A 16,865-nucleotide genomic window follows, 5' to 3' on the forward strand; every position below is an offset into this window, starting at 1 on the left:
TGGCACACAGGATTATTGTTCAAAATTAAAACTTTGCTGCCCCATACATACTATGGAGTGTTGAAATCGTATTTGTCCAAACGCTTTTTTCAAATTAAATATCAAGATATAGTTACAGATGTGCATGAAATTGAATCAGGTGTACCACAAGGCAGTGTTCTTGAACCTATTTTGTATATTTTGTTCACTTATGACCTTCCAAGTACTCAGGGTATTACGGTTGCAACATTTGCAGACGACACTGCTTTTTTATCATCAAATCAGGATCCTATTCTGGCATCATCAAACCTTCAGGCTGCATTAGACGATTTGTCTCAGTGGCTACAGAATTGGAAAATTAAAGTAAATGAAACAAAATCCGTTCAAGTTACATTTACTATGTCTACAAGAACTTGTCCCCCAGTAACATTGAATAATGTCATGCTTCCACAATCCAACGAAGTTAAGTACCTTGGTATGCATCTCGACAGACGGCTTACATGGCATTCACACATTTGGAACAAACGACTTCATTTAAATTTAAAAACAAACAAACTAAATTGGCTCATTGGTCGAAATTCAAAATTATCTGTTGAAAATAAATTACTTTTATACAAAATTATATTGAAACCTATTTGGACCTACGGTATCCAACTCTGGGGAACCACTTCCAACTCAAACATAGAAATAGTTCAAAGGTTTCAATCGAAAACATTGAGAAAAATTTTACAAGCACCTTGGTTTGTCACAAATAAAGTAATTCATCAAGATACAAAATTACCCTATGTTAAAGAAGAAATAAAGAAACGAAGTGAAAAATACCAAAGAAAATTAGAAACCCATCCAAATTTCCTGGCAGTCAACCTCCTCGACAATAGTGAAGCTACATATAGGCTCAAAAGAGTTAATCCAATAGACCTTCCAAATCGTTTTTAGTTAAACTTTTTAAAAGTTTTTTTATGTTAGTGCACTTGATGGAGTGTAACTAACCCATGTTAAGATGGTTATAAAATTTACTTATTATTCTAGTATTGAATAGATTGTAAATAAATACTTGTTAAAAAAAAAAGAAACAAGGCATTTAGTCGCAGAAGGTAGAACGTTTATATTACAAGCTAGTGCCAAACATTAGGAAATAACATTGCACTGAGCCCAGTATCTAATTTAAACTGCACAGTTTTGTTATTTGGCAATTTTAAGGGTTCTTTCCAATCGTTATTCTTGACTGGGTTAGAGATGCAATCAACATGCAACGGATAACCAGAATTTTCATTCTCTACAATCTCTAAAACATACGTATTTTTACTCTTACTAGGGAGATTCTTTCGAGTTTTACACATCTTAGCAAAATGACCTTTAGGCAAGCATTGATTGCAAGTTCGATTAAAAGCTGGATATTGGCCTGTAGAGTGTTAGTTGTAAACCACGACGTTTACAGTCAAAAACAGAATTTTGTAACTTAGGCATACAAAAGAACCATCCCTTTTAACGATATTAAAATTTGTATGGCTGTCAGAGGATATTTCTGCTAGTTGATTCTTAGGCCTACCATACACGTTCCGGTTTTCCTTCAGTCCCGGACTGTACAGTCCTGGACTGAAGGAAAAACTGAACGTGTATGTCGATTCCTTCAGGCAGATCGTTGGCCGGACGGCCGGATGTGAAACACATCCGTCCAGGCCCGGCCTTGAGGCCGATTTGAACGTGTATGGCGAATCCCGCAGTCCAAGACAGTGCTGCTTCCCCCCTCCCACCACATTTTCAGCATTATAGCATGTGCACGTGACTTTTTTACTTCAATAAGCAAAGAATACCCAACAGGTACACGAGGGAAGCAGCTTATAAAGAGTTATTAGATTTATGAACAAATCTGACACAAAAAGAACAAAGGACATTGTGGTGAAAAAATAAACAACTTACGGAGTGCATTTAGAAAAGAGTTAAAAAGTAAAATATTCACAAAAGTGGTACTTCAGTGAGCTTCCTGTTAGACCAAGAGGAGGCAAGACGACTCCTGCCAAACTGTGCAGTTCCGGACTGAGCGTGTGTGGGGAGGTCACGACTTCGGCCAAACTGTGCAGTTCCGGTCTCAAGGCTCGGCCTTCAGTCCGGGACGGAAAGTGTATGGTAGGCCTTAGTTTGTCCATGTGCCCTACACTTACTAATTGCATAATCTAGAGTAAGGTTCAGTAGAAAATAATTTTTTCCCTTAAGCTAGAATCTGATATGCCAATTACTATTCTATCTCTAATCAAACTGTTAGTTGCTCAAAACTTCAAGAATTAGCTTGGAATTTTGTACAAAAATCTTCAAAACTTTGATGTGTTTCTTGGGCGATTTTGTTGAACAAAAATCGATCAAATACTTCATTAGATTTACCGACAGAAAACTTATCAAATCTTTGAACAACTTCATCTAATTTTATATCTTCATCATCCCTGAAACCTAAACTGTTATATATATCTATAACATATGGGCCTAAACTAGACATAAATGACCTGTACTGCATTTGATTTCCTATCAAGGCCAGTAGCTGTGTAGTACCAGTTCCACTGTTGCTTCCATTTCATCCAGGAGCCATCTGAGTACTTGAAACCACAAGTCATTTTGGTGGTTTTACATTACCATCCTTATCTTCTGTATGGTTTGTATGTATATTCTCATCTTCCTTAAAGCCATACCTTTTATTTCTATTCAGTTTAGGTTTCGACACCATTGATTTTTACGCTGGTAATTCATCTATCCATCGCCAATCATTAGGTGCTGTTCTAATTACGCCGACCGAAACTGTAGTGATTCAATATTATAAAATGACTAATTACATACGGCGTTTTAAATAAAAGCAATAGTAAGAGCAACAAAAAGTTATAAAATTAATAAAGAACTAGGTGAATTGTTCTGGCGATTGCCTACATTTTCCACGATGCAATGTACACTGCACTCATATTGCGGTACTATTGCTTGCTTTACTATCCGTTGCAATAGTTGCATTATTAGTATTGAAAAATGTTATTAAGGTATGTAAACTAGAAATATTATTTGTACACAAATTTTCTTTATAAAATATATATTTCCGTTGCTTATCGACCTGGCCGGTTGTTCGCTTGAAAATTTAATTGTTGTAAAACTGATATAATTTTGGATAAATCAATGCGGATGAAGAAAATAAGATGTTTTAAAGCGACTATAATAATTTTTGAGCGTAATAACAAACATATGTACAAAATTAAACAGAAACGCCATGTTTTCGTAAAAATACTTTAAAGATCAATTTAAAAAGGAGCGGATGATTTAGCTCGATTAAATAACGGGCGGTCTTTTGAAAACCAATTAGGTAGTGAAGTAAGAACTTCAAATTTGTCCTTGGTAGGTGAGCGTCTAACAATCCAAAGGTCACCGTTCGACCCTGAAAAAGTTCAACAGCTTTTTGATGGTTCGAATCTGGCTGTCCTTTATCATTGGGGTTTTAAATAATGTCCCTGGCTAAATTAACAGCTGGTCAAGTCAGCTACAAAGCTACGCAGCTCAATTCGCTCCATGCAATTACCCCTATATTGCATGGAACTCGTATTAAACTGATTTTAAAATGTGAAATTTCTCGATAAAAACTTCATTACCCCTGAGGTGACTCGAAACCCGATCTACCCACAGGGATCTTGTTATTTGTAAAATCCTGATTTAATCCGGAACAGCGGTTGGTTTACAAGTTTGCATTTTTCATGAACAGCAGAAGAACAGCTGAAGGGGGCCTCTCGGGATGAAGCAATATGAAACAATGACGTCATCACACCGGCAGTTACGTCATAACCTAACATAACAAACCAAACTTGCTGATAATGAAAAAATCTAATGGAGGTTGAATTCTGTTCATAAATAAAAAAATTATAAATGCCTCAAATTCTGACAAAAGCTGTACAGTTAAGAAGAAATGGCATTCTAAGCAAAATCTTTGACAAAAAGTTAATTGTCACCGATGGGATTCGATTTTGATACTTCTTGCACATCAGCCTAGTACTATATCCACTACGCCACGAAAACCGATGGCTGGACATCACACGCCGGCAAAGAAAGAAGCAGACGAATTTGATTACGCGAGTCTCGAGAAACAATGACGTCATCATCTTCATCCCGAAAGGCTCCCTTCAGCCGCTTTCCACAACGGCACATCCTTCATAAACACATTTTGTTTTATTTGTTTACTTTACAATCTGTTCTACAAATTAATATGAACAAGAAAAAGCTATGCAATACAATAACTTTTTTTGTATCGTTTGAGTATTACAAATAACTGTTAACACTGTCGACAAACAAATAATCTTCAATGAACCACTTTGCAATACAAAAATATGAAGGGTCGGTCGAGAATCCGAGCGTCTCAAGTCTTTAAATCGTGTCTGCGTTATTGAGCAAGTTCAAATGCTAAATTATTTGGATGGGTTTCTAATTTTGAAACATATTTCACTTAAGGTCATGATTTTGTCCTTGACTGTGGGTATCTTAAGGTATTACATGAAGTTCCTCAGCATTTTCGATTGGCCAGATAATATCTATATTGAGGTACTAGCCAATCCCTAAAGTTGCACTCCGTATGTCCATATTGGTATTAATATTGTTTTATACATCAATAATTTATTTTTTATAGGCCTACAGTTTTGATTTTGTTCCAATGAGCCAATTTAACGGATAGATTTTAAACTTAGTTGCTGTCGTTTTCTCCAAATATGATAAACACAAAATCTGACAATTTTAATCCAAACAAAATATCTTGTAAACAAATGTCACGTGGCCATTTTATTTTCGCAAGACACCTATATGTATTTTATGTTCGTTGATTTTAGAATACAACCTCAACTTTCTTGGTATGTTAGGCAAGAAAGTTAAGGGAAAATATAATTTTAATGGTAGCGACTAGCGACCTTTATGGGAGACTTACTCAACTGTGCTATAGCTCATTTAAAATGTTCCATAGAAGTGGAATGTCCACTAATTTATCCAAATTCCATTCCAATGATGTTATGAACTAAACACAAATACAAGTAATACCTCACTTCTTTCAAGAAACCAAAGTTCTAGTCTCGATCAAACAAGTTACATTGGCATTTGAAATTTCAAATTAATATTATAAAAATTGATCAAAATGACAGGACGTTACCAGGCCAACCGGTATCCAGATTGAGAAAAAGATGACATAATGCTCAACTTGAATACCTTTACGTGTTTTTAAAGAAGTAAATGGTTTAAAAATTGTGTTACAGCATTCATGAATAACATTTGTTTTCCACGATTTCAAATTCTACAGCTTAGAGTGCCGATTCTCTATTGTAACCCATTTAAATAAATTATTAACAAACTTTTGTAGTTTTAGTGCGTAGTGCGTAGCTCGGATTGAACGGTTAATTGTCTTCATTCATGGACTGTTTGTTGTGTTAGATTTATTGCTTTGATGTTGGTAAGATTACTTGAGTCAAATGAATAAGTTTAACAGTACCGAAATAATGCTCCAATGACGTTAACCATAATTTTGCTCAAAATTATACAAATTTATTAAATTGAATTATTACTACGATTATTAAAATTAATAACTTGTTTTGGAGGTTAAGTGGTAGAGATGACTGGTCATAACTTCACCTCCCAAATACATTTTAAATTTGATTTCAAGTTTATTTTGAGGTGTTACAAAAGAGTACCGTACAGAGAAGTAGAACAGACGGTTGTTCCAACTAATGCAAACGGAAAACGGATTGAAAAATGCGTGTTGTCAGATGCGGCGAACTCGGAAAATGTACTAGGTGGCACAGGATAAATAAAAAAATGAATTTTGGAGTACATTCATTAGCATTTAGCACAAAATGAAATTAAATTAGGCCTACCCAGGAAGATTTAAGTGTTGGAGACAATATTAAATTTACTTAAGCGTCGAAAATGTTTAGGAAGTAGAAGTAGGTATCACTAATATGAGAACAGAACCAGTATGGACCAAAAACATAAAAAATTGATGTCACTGGCACGAAAGTAAACATGACATCCTTATATATAATTATGTAGGACAACATTTTTACCAGAAAATTGTTGACGTCTGGCAAGTCGCAGGAAAGTGGGTGGGGTCTTAAATTAAACGTCTTGATCCCATTGACTCGGGGGAAATAGCAGAATTCCCATAAAGTTACCAGAAAACGAGATATAACGTAAAATATCCACCATAAGAAAAGCATGGGGGACCCCAGCACGACCCCCCCCCCCCCCGCTTGAATCGTCTGCATTCTAATCAGCTGTTATTTATTTATTTGCAACTAGCTGTGTACCCGCTCTACGGACGGGGATCTTGTTATTAATATTTTAATAGAACTGTCAAAAAACCTTGCAGACCAGCTGTTACGGCTAGTATAGACAATCGGGTGGGTCAGTCACGTCATTTGTTTATGATCCTTGCCGTTTCTGTTCTAATATTCGTGGGGAAGTAGTACTACGATTTGATTAGATCTATACGACACCCACACACTAGGATGTGAAAATAAGTGAAGCATGAGTGTTGAATAGATAAGATTACTACGAGGTCAATGGCTATGATCAGCTGGTTATTTGCAGTTAAAACACTATTAATTTCTCCTCATATACAAAGTACCTATACGGAGAACAGTTGTTGTCGTCAAAATGTTAGAGTTTTGAGTTTAAGGAGGAAATATCCGTTTCGGGTTTCCCTGAAACCAAAAAGTGGTTTTCGAAGTGATATATCTGTGTGTTTGTATGTGTGAGTGTGTGTTTGTGTAGATGTGTTCATATAGCTACAGACTAAAACTGTGGCCCGATTTTGATGAAATTTGGTGTGGGTACATCAGCACATTAAAACACACACTGTTCCACACACACTGTTCCATGGTTTATTAAAGTGTTTTTGGTTTGTTTTTGAAATTTTGATTTTTAAATGACGGTTTCCCATAAATAGCCATAAAAACGGAAAACATGTATTTTCACAATATACCTCTAACGATTATGATTGAAACTGAGTATTTTTCAATCTGGAGAGTATGTTCCAATATGTTGAATCTGGAGAAGGGGATTTCCGTTTGATTCAAGGGGGGGTGTTAAATGAATAAAATGTGTTTCTTTCTCTGTTTATTAACAGTTCCACATAACCTGTCATGTTGTCTCAACAGCTTAAATTTCTTTACTAAACTGACTACAACACAGTAATCACTGTTGTGTTTGAACTGGAAATGCTTAAAATGGAAAGTTTAATGAACAATACAAAGACTTTAAGAATCCTTTATGGTAAGCAATATGGTAATCAAACATGTAAAATAAACAATAAATTACCACAACTATTCTTTAACATTTATCCGACTGTTTAGTAAACGGTATAAAGCGCCTTCCAATAGTTAGATATGCTAGTCCCGCACCACACGTCTGTAGCCATATTGACTAAGTAACGCCTTGCGACTGTCAAAGACCACAAAACAGTGTCTTGTGTTATAATCACTCTTAATATCGTTGTAAAGCGGTTGTGCACAGTTTAATAGGATTTCATATCTAATGATTGTATTTTAGAAATCAATTGGGCACTTAACAAAACTGTTCAAAAATTAAAAGGTAAGAATGAACTATACAGGGTTACGTAGTTGACATAAAAAGTGAACGTTGGATATAAGGAATTAAAACAAAAAACTATTTACATAACAGCATTAACAGCATAGTCTTTCTCTTCCCAAGGCTGAGAAATGTGGGTCATGGTGGTTTCATTAAAGATTTATAGCGACCGTGCGTTATTAGGGGCCTTAGAGCCTATTTCAGAGACAAGCCAATTTACGTAAAATTGCATAATTGAGACGGTAATTCGACAATTGTTCTTGGTGTGAAACTAAATCAATAGATGAATAGATGATGTAACGCTATTGGATGGGGTGTGAAGTCAATGTTTCTTTGTGGTTTCAAGAGGCCCTCTTAAACAGGGTCAATTGTTTTAGGGTAAAGGTTTAATTTGGTAAATAAGTAAACGATTGCAGGCGAATCGATCTGCGGGTACCGCTGGTAGGCCGGTAGTGGTATAGGTGGGGTGGCTGGTAGTGGTGCTGGTAATGTTGGTAGTTACGACCCACCTCATGATCTCCAGCTCGCGCTCCTCCTCCTGTTTCTGCCGCAGCATAACGTTCTCGATGATCTGCCTTTCCTCGGGTGTGAGGTGCGACAAGTCGGGCAGTGCTGGGTCCGAGGCCATCGTAGCACGGTCTACGGCACTACACGCGGTCGGCACACAATCGCCGTGACACATGGCGAGCCCTAGGCATCTCGCTACATCATCGCGCGACCGCTAACGTCAACCGCAACAGCGAAAACCCGCGGACATTTCGCCACCGACACGGACCCATTCACCGACGAGCTGGACTGCGACTGTGTCGGCCAATGGGGGCGCTCCTCCATAGTGACGTCAGAGGGTGTATTGATCTCTGCGCGCGCAAACGTCCACTTTGAATGAACGTGCTGCGCTCTGCCGCCGCCGCGGGGAAGCGACGAACCTAGTTTCCTGTACACCCACGCAACGGGTTCCCGCGAAAATCTGTCTTGAATGTGTCTGCGTGATAGCCCAAATCTCGATCTCGTAATTTAGATTATGAGTGGAGGATTCGGTTGGAAGAAGCCTTGTTTTAACTGTCTTTGACTAAGATTTTTTTGTACACAGGCTATAGCTACATAGCTGAGTAGATAAAGTGTGATCTGGTAATAGAGAAGGTTGCCAGTTCGATCCTGAGAATTCAGATTTTTTGTATGGATTCAAATTTGGCCTTATCTGTGCCTAATTACTACCTTTTAATAAATGGCCTGGGTTAAGAACCATCTGAAAGTTATCAGTAAGAAAGCTGCCATTTCATTCATTACGCTTGTCATTGCTTTACTACAACCCTAGTAAGCCGGCATCGTAGACATCTAATGTAATATAATATTTCCAGAAAGCCTAATAATTAAAGGCAGCTACCTAGTTTTAACCCATCAAACACAATTTTGGATAAGTGAGCTTTCAATTGTTGTGCGAGCACCATCCAGCTACCCAACTAATTTATCTGATGGAAAGTGACAAAAACTCGTGCAAGACAAGATGTGTAATAAGATGATACAGTACATATGTGTCCGTTAGCAAACTCGAGTAAACACGACCCGTTGATGAAATTTGGTATAATCCTACATTTATTGGAACGGGGGTTTATGAGGTAAAAATTTGTTTTTCCCTATTTTTGACCCTAAAAACAAAAAAATTAGTGATTTCCTTCCAAACCATTTTGTAGAGCTTAAAAACAAATAATTTAGTATATTGAAGCGTTATAATGCACCTAATGGTTAGAGAGAAAATTCCAAAATACTATAATTTTAAAATTCCGATGTTGTTCTTATGTAGAATAAGTAAACTATTGTAGTTTGCTTGTTTATGAATATATTTTGATCAAATTTGGAAAACGCATTTATTCCTTACTAAACTATAAAAATTTAACAAAAAAAACACTTTTTTACCCTCTCTGTTGCAGCAAACCTACGTACTCGTTAAACTAATTATTATATTTAAAAAAGGAATAAATGACATATTTTTAAGGTGATATTTTAGTGTAAATCCAATAAGGAAAATGGAAATTCGCTTAGTCTGCAGGTTTGCTGCAGCGGGGGTATTTATTTGGGTTTCTCCTTTTGTTCTTGATGATGTTTTTCTTTTAGTCACTTATGTACATTTTGGTCTATTGAGGCATCTTCAGTGTCTATAGTTTGATATTAAAACATAAATGTCACTATTTACAAGTTTGTGAAACACCATTGGTTATTTACTTCACATCACTAAGATACAAGGCGATGCAGCGCGGTGGCGAGCATGTGTCATATGTGATAATATGACACCGGACAATGTGTCACAAATTTGTGTTGGGGTTTGTATGAAATAATTGATGAGGAATAAATAAAGTACAGTTTAAAAACTACATACACTTTATTATGTTACTATAACAAAAATATTGAGAACACTTAGTCTTACAATTACAAAGATGAAATAAAAATGCTTCCAACTAAGGCGAAAATAACTTACAGTATGTAAATAAATACTAATATTAATTTACATAAAAGAAAATATTGAAAGGTTTTATGCTAATTTTGCTTATACCGTACTCTTATAAGATTTTTGTTTATCAATTTTAGGAGGGGTAAAATAGGATGAAAAGCTACATAACACTTTTAGTTAGCAAATACGAGGGTTAGGCTACATAAGTTTACTTATTAATGTAAATTAATGGTTATCATACAGTAGAACCTCGATAACCTCTCTCATCGAAATAAATAAGACTTGCAATCAAGGTTGTACTTCTTATTTAAGTCTGTAAGGACATGTAATTAGGGGTAATCTAGAATTTAAGATTGTTTGAAAATGACACTTATATCGAGAATGACTTGTTTATCGAGGTTCTATTGTAATCAAAATTAACACTTCAGTATTGACTATTGAATAAATTTTTGACCACTAAAGATAGTGGACCACAGAGCATAGAATAAATATAGAGTCGCCACTCCTATACCTACAGCTATACCAGTAGTGTGAAGCCGATTTCCGCCATCTTGGTAAGAGAGACGGGCTCGGAACTTTGAAAACACAGCGTCATTACCACTGTGTTATTCTATGCTACTTTATGCATTAGATGAAGCTACCGCTCCGATGATACATATAGAACTATCCCCCCTTCGATATTGACCTAGGACTCTGCCCCGCGGGCTTTCAAAGTTCTGAGGTGAGAGTTTTAAAAGTAAATAATGATTAGTGGTTTCTATGGTAACAATACAATGGTTTAAATGAAAATGCAGACAGGGCCGGCCGCCATCTTGGTACGAGAAGCCTGCTTCACTCCAGACCGCAAGTGCCGCCTCTATATTTATTCTATGCTCTGTGTAGTGGACTCATCTTCATTTAGTGTTGTTAGTTTGATCTTTGGCAGAACAGTCTAAGACGTCTCTCGGCCAGGGGACAGCAACGTAAATCGGAGGTTCGGTCCCATCTAATGGCAACTCATAAGGAGTCCACATGTCTGTGACAGAACTTTGTGGTCGATGCTTTATATAATTAATGCTGTAATTTGTTTGATACATGTAAAAAAAAATTATAACAAAAGACATATTTCAGGAAATATACAGAAGTACACTAATTAAGTGAAAGATTAACAACACCTACATTAATAAATACTGCACTTAAATAATTACAAATAAATGCTAAATCTTTACACATTATGATGAATATAGAATACTGTGTACATTCTTAAATTCAGGGGTTTTATCATCATTTTGATTCATCTTACTCCTTTATTATACATGTTTCATAAAGATAAACATTTCATTGCCAACCTTATCAGCATGTCTGTTTGGCACAATCCTTTCTATAGCTTTAAACACTAAGAAATAATAATTGATTGTTAATACTTTTAAATTCCATACATTATCGGCATTGTAAATTAACACAGTTTTGGGAATCACACAAGATTAAAGCAGTCTTTGACCTTGAGCAGTTTATACCAATCATTTTTTTATTTAATTTTTCATCCCGAGTTTGGAACTCAATAAATCAATATTAAGTCTGAAATATGGACAAAAAATTGGGTTATTTATTTATAAAAAAAAGGATGATGTTTTTTTTCCTAGAGAGTAGCAATGAAACTAAAACAAAGATACATTATCTTACAAACACCAATAGTTTTATAAAACCAATGACTTTGGATACTATAGTTCGGCCGCTTAGAAAGCGACCTCCTCCAGCATTGGTTTAGCATTAGCGCGCAGGTCGTTTTCTAAGCGGCCGAACTATAGAAGTAGAATTTTCATCCTATTATAAAATCTAAAAGTAGTTTTGATGTATTTCATGTACGGCTACATTTTAGTGCATTGATGTACACTATATGTTTCTCTACTCTGCTGGAATTCAAACACACGCTTTTCTCTTTGAGTAATAAAACGAGAAGACGAACTAGATTTCACAAATAAATTATACTCTTTATAGTACATCACGTAACTAGTCTGGAAGATAGGTGTTTACCAGACAAGAGTGGTAGTTTCTGCGGGAGACAAAGTCAAGTGCGGTAGTACCAAACAATTCCGGTATACATATTTTGAGTGACATACAATATTTTTGCCATTATTACCCTAAACTCTGCCCTAAACTAACCTAACAATAGAAAAACTGTCAAAATCGGTAATATGTTCCCACCGATTTAAGGACTTATCAATCACTACACATTATGTCTCTGAGAGGTTATGTTTTTGTTTGTAAACCACTTACTGCCATCAGAATATTAGACTAGTTATTAGGTACCAAACTTTATTCATGATTTTATGGAATTAAGTTAGGTGCAAAAAAGTAAAATTTATGATTGGGGAAAATTATTTATTTAAACATGATTTGTAAGTTTATTACCGTACAGTAGTACAGGAACCCATTTGATTAGGCAGGTGGCAGACAGCTGTTTTCCGAACATACCATGAAGTCGTCTTCATCAGATACAAAAGAATGAAAAATCTATAAGGGAGTATGGTTAAGCCTTGTAATAAAACTGCTAATTCATATAACACCTTTTTATGAATACCACAAAATTTCAAACCTAAAAATTTTTGTATAATACTTGTTTTTCATTTTAATTAACTAGCTTATAATTAAGTCTTATGGTTAAATTTAACTTATTTCCTGCTATAAAAAAATGCAACTGCAGTAACATATAACAACATAAATTCTACTTATCAAAGTTGTCGCCAGTTTTAAAATCAAATTGTCGTAGTTGATGTGAGCCACCGACAGATTGTGCTGATCTAAATTACTAATTTCTGTCGAATACATGAACTTTTTTACCAAGAAAATGACCAAGCTGATTTTAAAACCAGAAAAATCAGCTGTGCTCTTGTGGTGACTATTCTTTTTTTTCTAATGAGCTTTCAGAGATTTCTTATATAACTGTCAAACTTTGATCACTGTTGTTGACACATTCAATTCTAAGAAATCTCTTAAATTCGGAAGCCTTAGGTTTAAAATAAAATATTCATTGAGCAAAACAGGAACAACATACATGGCACAATATCATAAGTTCATATGTTAAAAATGCTGAAGGTAACTTTCAATTACTTTACCTGTAGTCCAGTCAAATGGTAGTTGAACGTTACAAAAAATAACTCTTACGAGTTTTTTTCTTAACTTTATGTTTTTTGGGGCGCTGAATCCAAATCTGAAGAGATCCAACAAAAATTCCTTGTGCGTTTTGAGCTAGACGTAAAAAATATGAAAATTTTCGCACTTTTTTCAGTTTCTTGCTTATAACTCGGAAACTATACATTCTGCTAAATTTTACCAAATGTGAAAATGAAAGATCATGAAATTTCCTACAAAATACATATGTACCATTCTTTATCAAACACACAATTAGCCCGCTAGAGTGCGCTCCGAAAAGAGAAAAATATCACATTTTTGTAAAAATCACGTTTATTGCCAGATTTTTACATTTATTATAGAAAGTACGCGTTTATTGAAGGTGGACTATGTAAGTAAATTAAGTTTAAATACTTTACATGTAAGCCCCAATTAGTGTACAATTAAAAAAATATCGAAATTTATTTCAGAACAAATAGAAGCAAAGACAATAATTGGGACCCGCTCCAAAAAGAGAAAAATTTTACATTGTTGTAAACAACTTTTTTGCCATATTTTCACATGTTTTATTAAAAGTACAGCATTTCCACTCATCTTCCCTTCTGTAACTTATTTCCCTATCTATTTAACTTAATTCTAGCTTCAAAAGAATCACTCTCAAATAATTACTTTCACCAAAAACACCTAAAATTTATCATGAACGAAAGGACAAATATTCTGTTAAACATCACGTGCCATAGTTAGACATTTATTTTTACAACTATACAGTAGCCTATAGTTGGTTACCTGTAAGTTGAATAAGAAAGCATTATCGTACACAGTTTTAACATAAACAGCTAATTATAACATATTCTCTTTTTATTTTTTACAAACATTGACGTGATATAAAATTTCATGATGGGTTAGCCTCTGGATCAAGGTAATGCAAATATAAAAGGTTTGATTTACCTGTTGCGTCAATTGATCCTTAAGTTATGAAATAACTACGGCCGTTTCGTACTGCTAAACGAGTACATCTTCAGGTTGTCATGAACGTTAAAATACGGCCTTCTCATCCGTGGGTGGAGTCGTCAGCACATTTAGGACACATAACACGAACACATACGAAACATTAAAATATTTACAATTAAAAAACTTGGCCAAGTAGTCCGAACACGAGAGTTGTGTTTTAACGTTCATGACAACCTGAAGATGTACTCGTTTAGCAGTACGAAACGGCCGTAGTTATTTCATAACTTAAGGATCAATTGACGCAACAGGTAAATTAAACCTTTTATATTTGTGATATAAAACGCCAATTTCACTTGTAAGACGCCTTCACAGTCCGTGATCCTGATAAACTATGGTATGGCACCTTTATATACAAAACAATAGAGCAATTCCTCATGAGAAGTACTAAAATTGAGGGTAGATTTAGAATGTATAATATTTCTGATAGCATATCCTTTAGATGATTACAAATGCACACATCCATAATTCACATTACCAAAGAGATGGAAAGGTTTTGTGGTGTTCACTTCGAAATCTCTGAGCAGCATGTAGACAGTGTAGACAGCAGAAAATACCGAGTTCAGGGGGACAACACAGAATCCATCAAAATCTTGAAATGGGAATTCTCATGTTGAATGATATTTATAATACATAAATGTTCATTAATATGTGTCTCACGTCACGTAACATTCCTTTTACATTATGAAACAATTATCCCAAAATGTGTATACCATATATACTAGCTGTTACCCACGAGCTTCACCCCGTTTTACATCATAAGTATTAATAAAACTATTGATTGGTTACTTTAAGCTAAAATAAACAAAAGCGAATACAGTAATACAAACAAATAATCACACCTAATTTTAATAAGGTAAACAATTGAAGAATAACAAACAAATAAGAATAAGTAATTTGGGGATCGAAGACAAGGAAGCTCTCGTCATATTATTAAAGTAACTTCCTAATATCCCTTCCCTTGCCCGTCAGGGCTTGGAGATGCTTAAAGTGTAACAATCAGTGTTTAAAACAAAACTCACGCGACAGGGACGCCTAAAGCGTTCTCCGACAGTTTTTTTATATTGAAATCGCTCATTTAATACAGTGAGCTATTTTCTTATTTGTTATTTCTTCTCGATTCAATTCAATAGTATTGTATTCCAAACTGTTAACATCATTTCTGTCTTTGTACTGTTTTGTTTTAAATATTAAATTCAGCATAACCAGTGAAGAACTAAATCAGTGTCTTTAATTTCAAGTGTCCACCGATAACTTTAAACTCATTAAAATAATTTCATTAATAACTACCCAGCTATCAGCGCACCAACCACAAGGAAAAGCAAGATATTACTGAACCGTATTGTACAGAAGAACACCAACCGCATTTGAGGGACTCCAAGCAGCGGTCTTCCACTGCAGTGGAAAAAGTCACTAAAAAAATATTGTCTTTGCTCTTATTTGTTCTGAAATAAATTAGATATTTTTTAATTGTATACTAATTGGGCTTGAATGTAAAGTATTTAAACAAACTTAATTTACTTACATAGTCCACCTTTAATAAACACGTACTTTCAATAATAAATGTTAAAATCTGGCAATAAACGTGTTTTTTACAAAAATGTGATATTTTTCTCTTTTTGGAGCGCACTCTAGCGGGCTAATTGTGCGTTTGATAAAGAATGATACATATGTATTTTGTAGGAAATTTCATGATCTTTCATTTTCACTTTTGGTAAAATTTAGTAGAATGTATAGTTTCCAAGTTATAAGCAAAAAACTGAAAAAGGTGCGAAAATTTTCATATTTTTTGCGTCTAGCTCAAAACGCACAAGGAATTTTTGTTGGATCTCTTCAGATTCGGATTCAGCGCCCCAAAAAACATAAAGTTAAGGCAAAAACTCGTAACAGTTATTTTTTGTAACGTAAGGTAGATTTCCACGACGAATTGACTGGACTACTGTTTTGTAGGATGTTATCAAATCTTTCTAAAACATAAGATGATAATAAAAACAACTGAGGATGTGGCAGTTGCCACAAAGTTTACCAACATCAAACAACAATTGTAAGGTAACAAAATAATTTTATTAATAAAAACTACGTTTGAGCTAGAACTTAATACTAAGAAGATGAAATACGTGATTATATCTTGTTCAGTTGATGTCTACTTGGTTAACTGAACTTTGGAGCTAATTTTTTAGTTGCAAACACAGAATTAGTAATCTCAATCTTAGGCCAAATCACATTTCAGAAGTTTAAAATACAGGGATTCCTTGATTTTTTATACATTATGATACTTTTTGTAAAAGTTGTAACACTTTACGAAATATTCGCAAAATTGAACTGGACATTTTGTAATTTAAAATTTAAGTTTATACAATGCCACAAACCCAATAGTTTAAATCTCTGCTTAAAAGGTTAAAGATGTAAGTCCACATTTCTAAATGTTCCTGCCATAGAAAACCTACTGACTAAGCAAATTCCCTCATGTCTATTTAGATTTGTACTGAAATATTTACTTTCAATACAAGTTTATTCTATTTTTCAACAACATTTAGGTTTAAAGAGTACAGTACTTAGGTTTGTGGCCACAGGGAATAAAAATTTTTTTTAGGTATAATGCCAATAATATAGTATGAAATCAATAAATTTGCCAAATTTAAACAAAAAATATCAATAAACAAGAAAATTACAACAGTCTACTTTTTCTTCATAAGAATTTAAAAAAATTCTAATCGTGTGGTTTTTTTTAAATTTT

General features: G+C 34.6%; 1 protein-coding gene across 8 annotated transcripts in view; it reads right to left on the minus strand.

Annotated features, from left to right (window-relative positions):
• The window catches only part of LOC128991613 (regulating synaptic membrane exocytosis protein 2-like), an 81,988-nt gene extending 73,623 nt beyond the window's left edge, over window positions 1-8,365 (minus strand). For all 8 annotated transcript variants that reach the window (XM_054414650.1, XM_054414652.1, XM_054414655.1 and 5 more), the window contains exon 1: window positions 8,073-8,365. In XM_054414650.1, coding sequence (XP_054270625.1) covers window positions 8,073-8,245 — 173 coding nt within the window. In that variant the 5' untranslated portion in view covers window positions 8,246-8,365. The remainder of the gene's footprint in view (window positions 1-8,072) is intronic.
• Between the last annotated feature and the right edge of the window lie 8,500 nt (window positions 8,366-16,865).

The sequence above is a fragment of the Macrosteles quadrilineatus genome, unplaced genomic scaffold (assembly GCF_028750875.1).
Source record: "Macrosteles quadrilineatus isolate MER2022 unplaced genomic scaffold, UCM_ALF_1.0 Scaffold_4__1_contigs__length_99947679, whole genome shotgun sequence".
In the NCBI taxonomy this organism is placed as follows: domain Eukaryota; kingdom Metazoa; phylum Arthropoda; class Insecta; order Hemiptera; family Cicadellidae; genus Macrosteles; species Macrosteles quadrilineatus.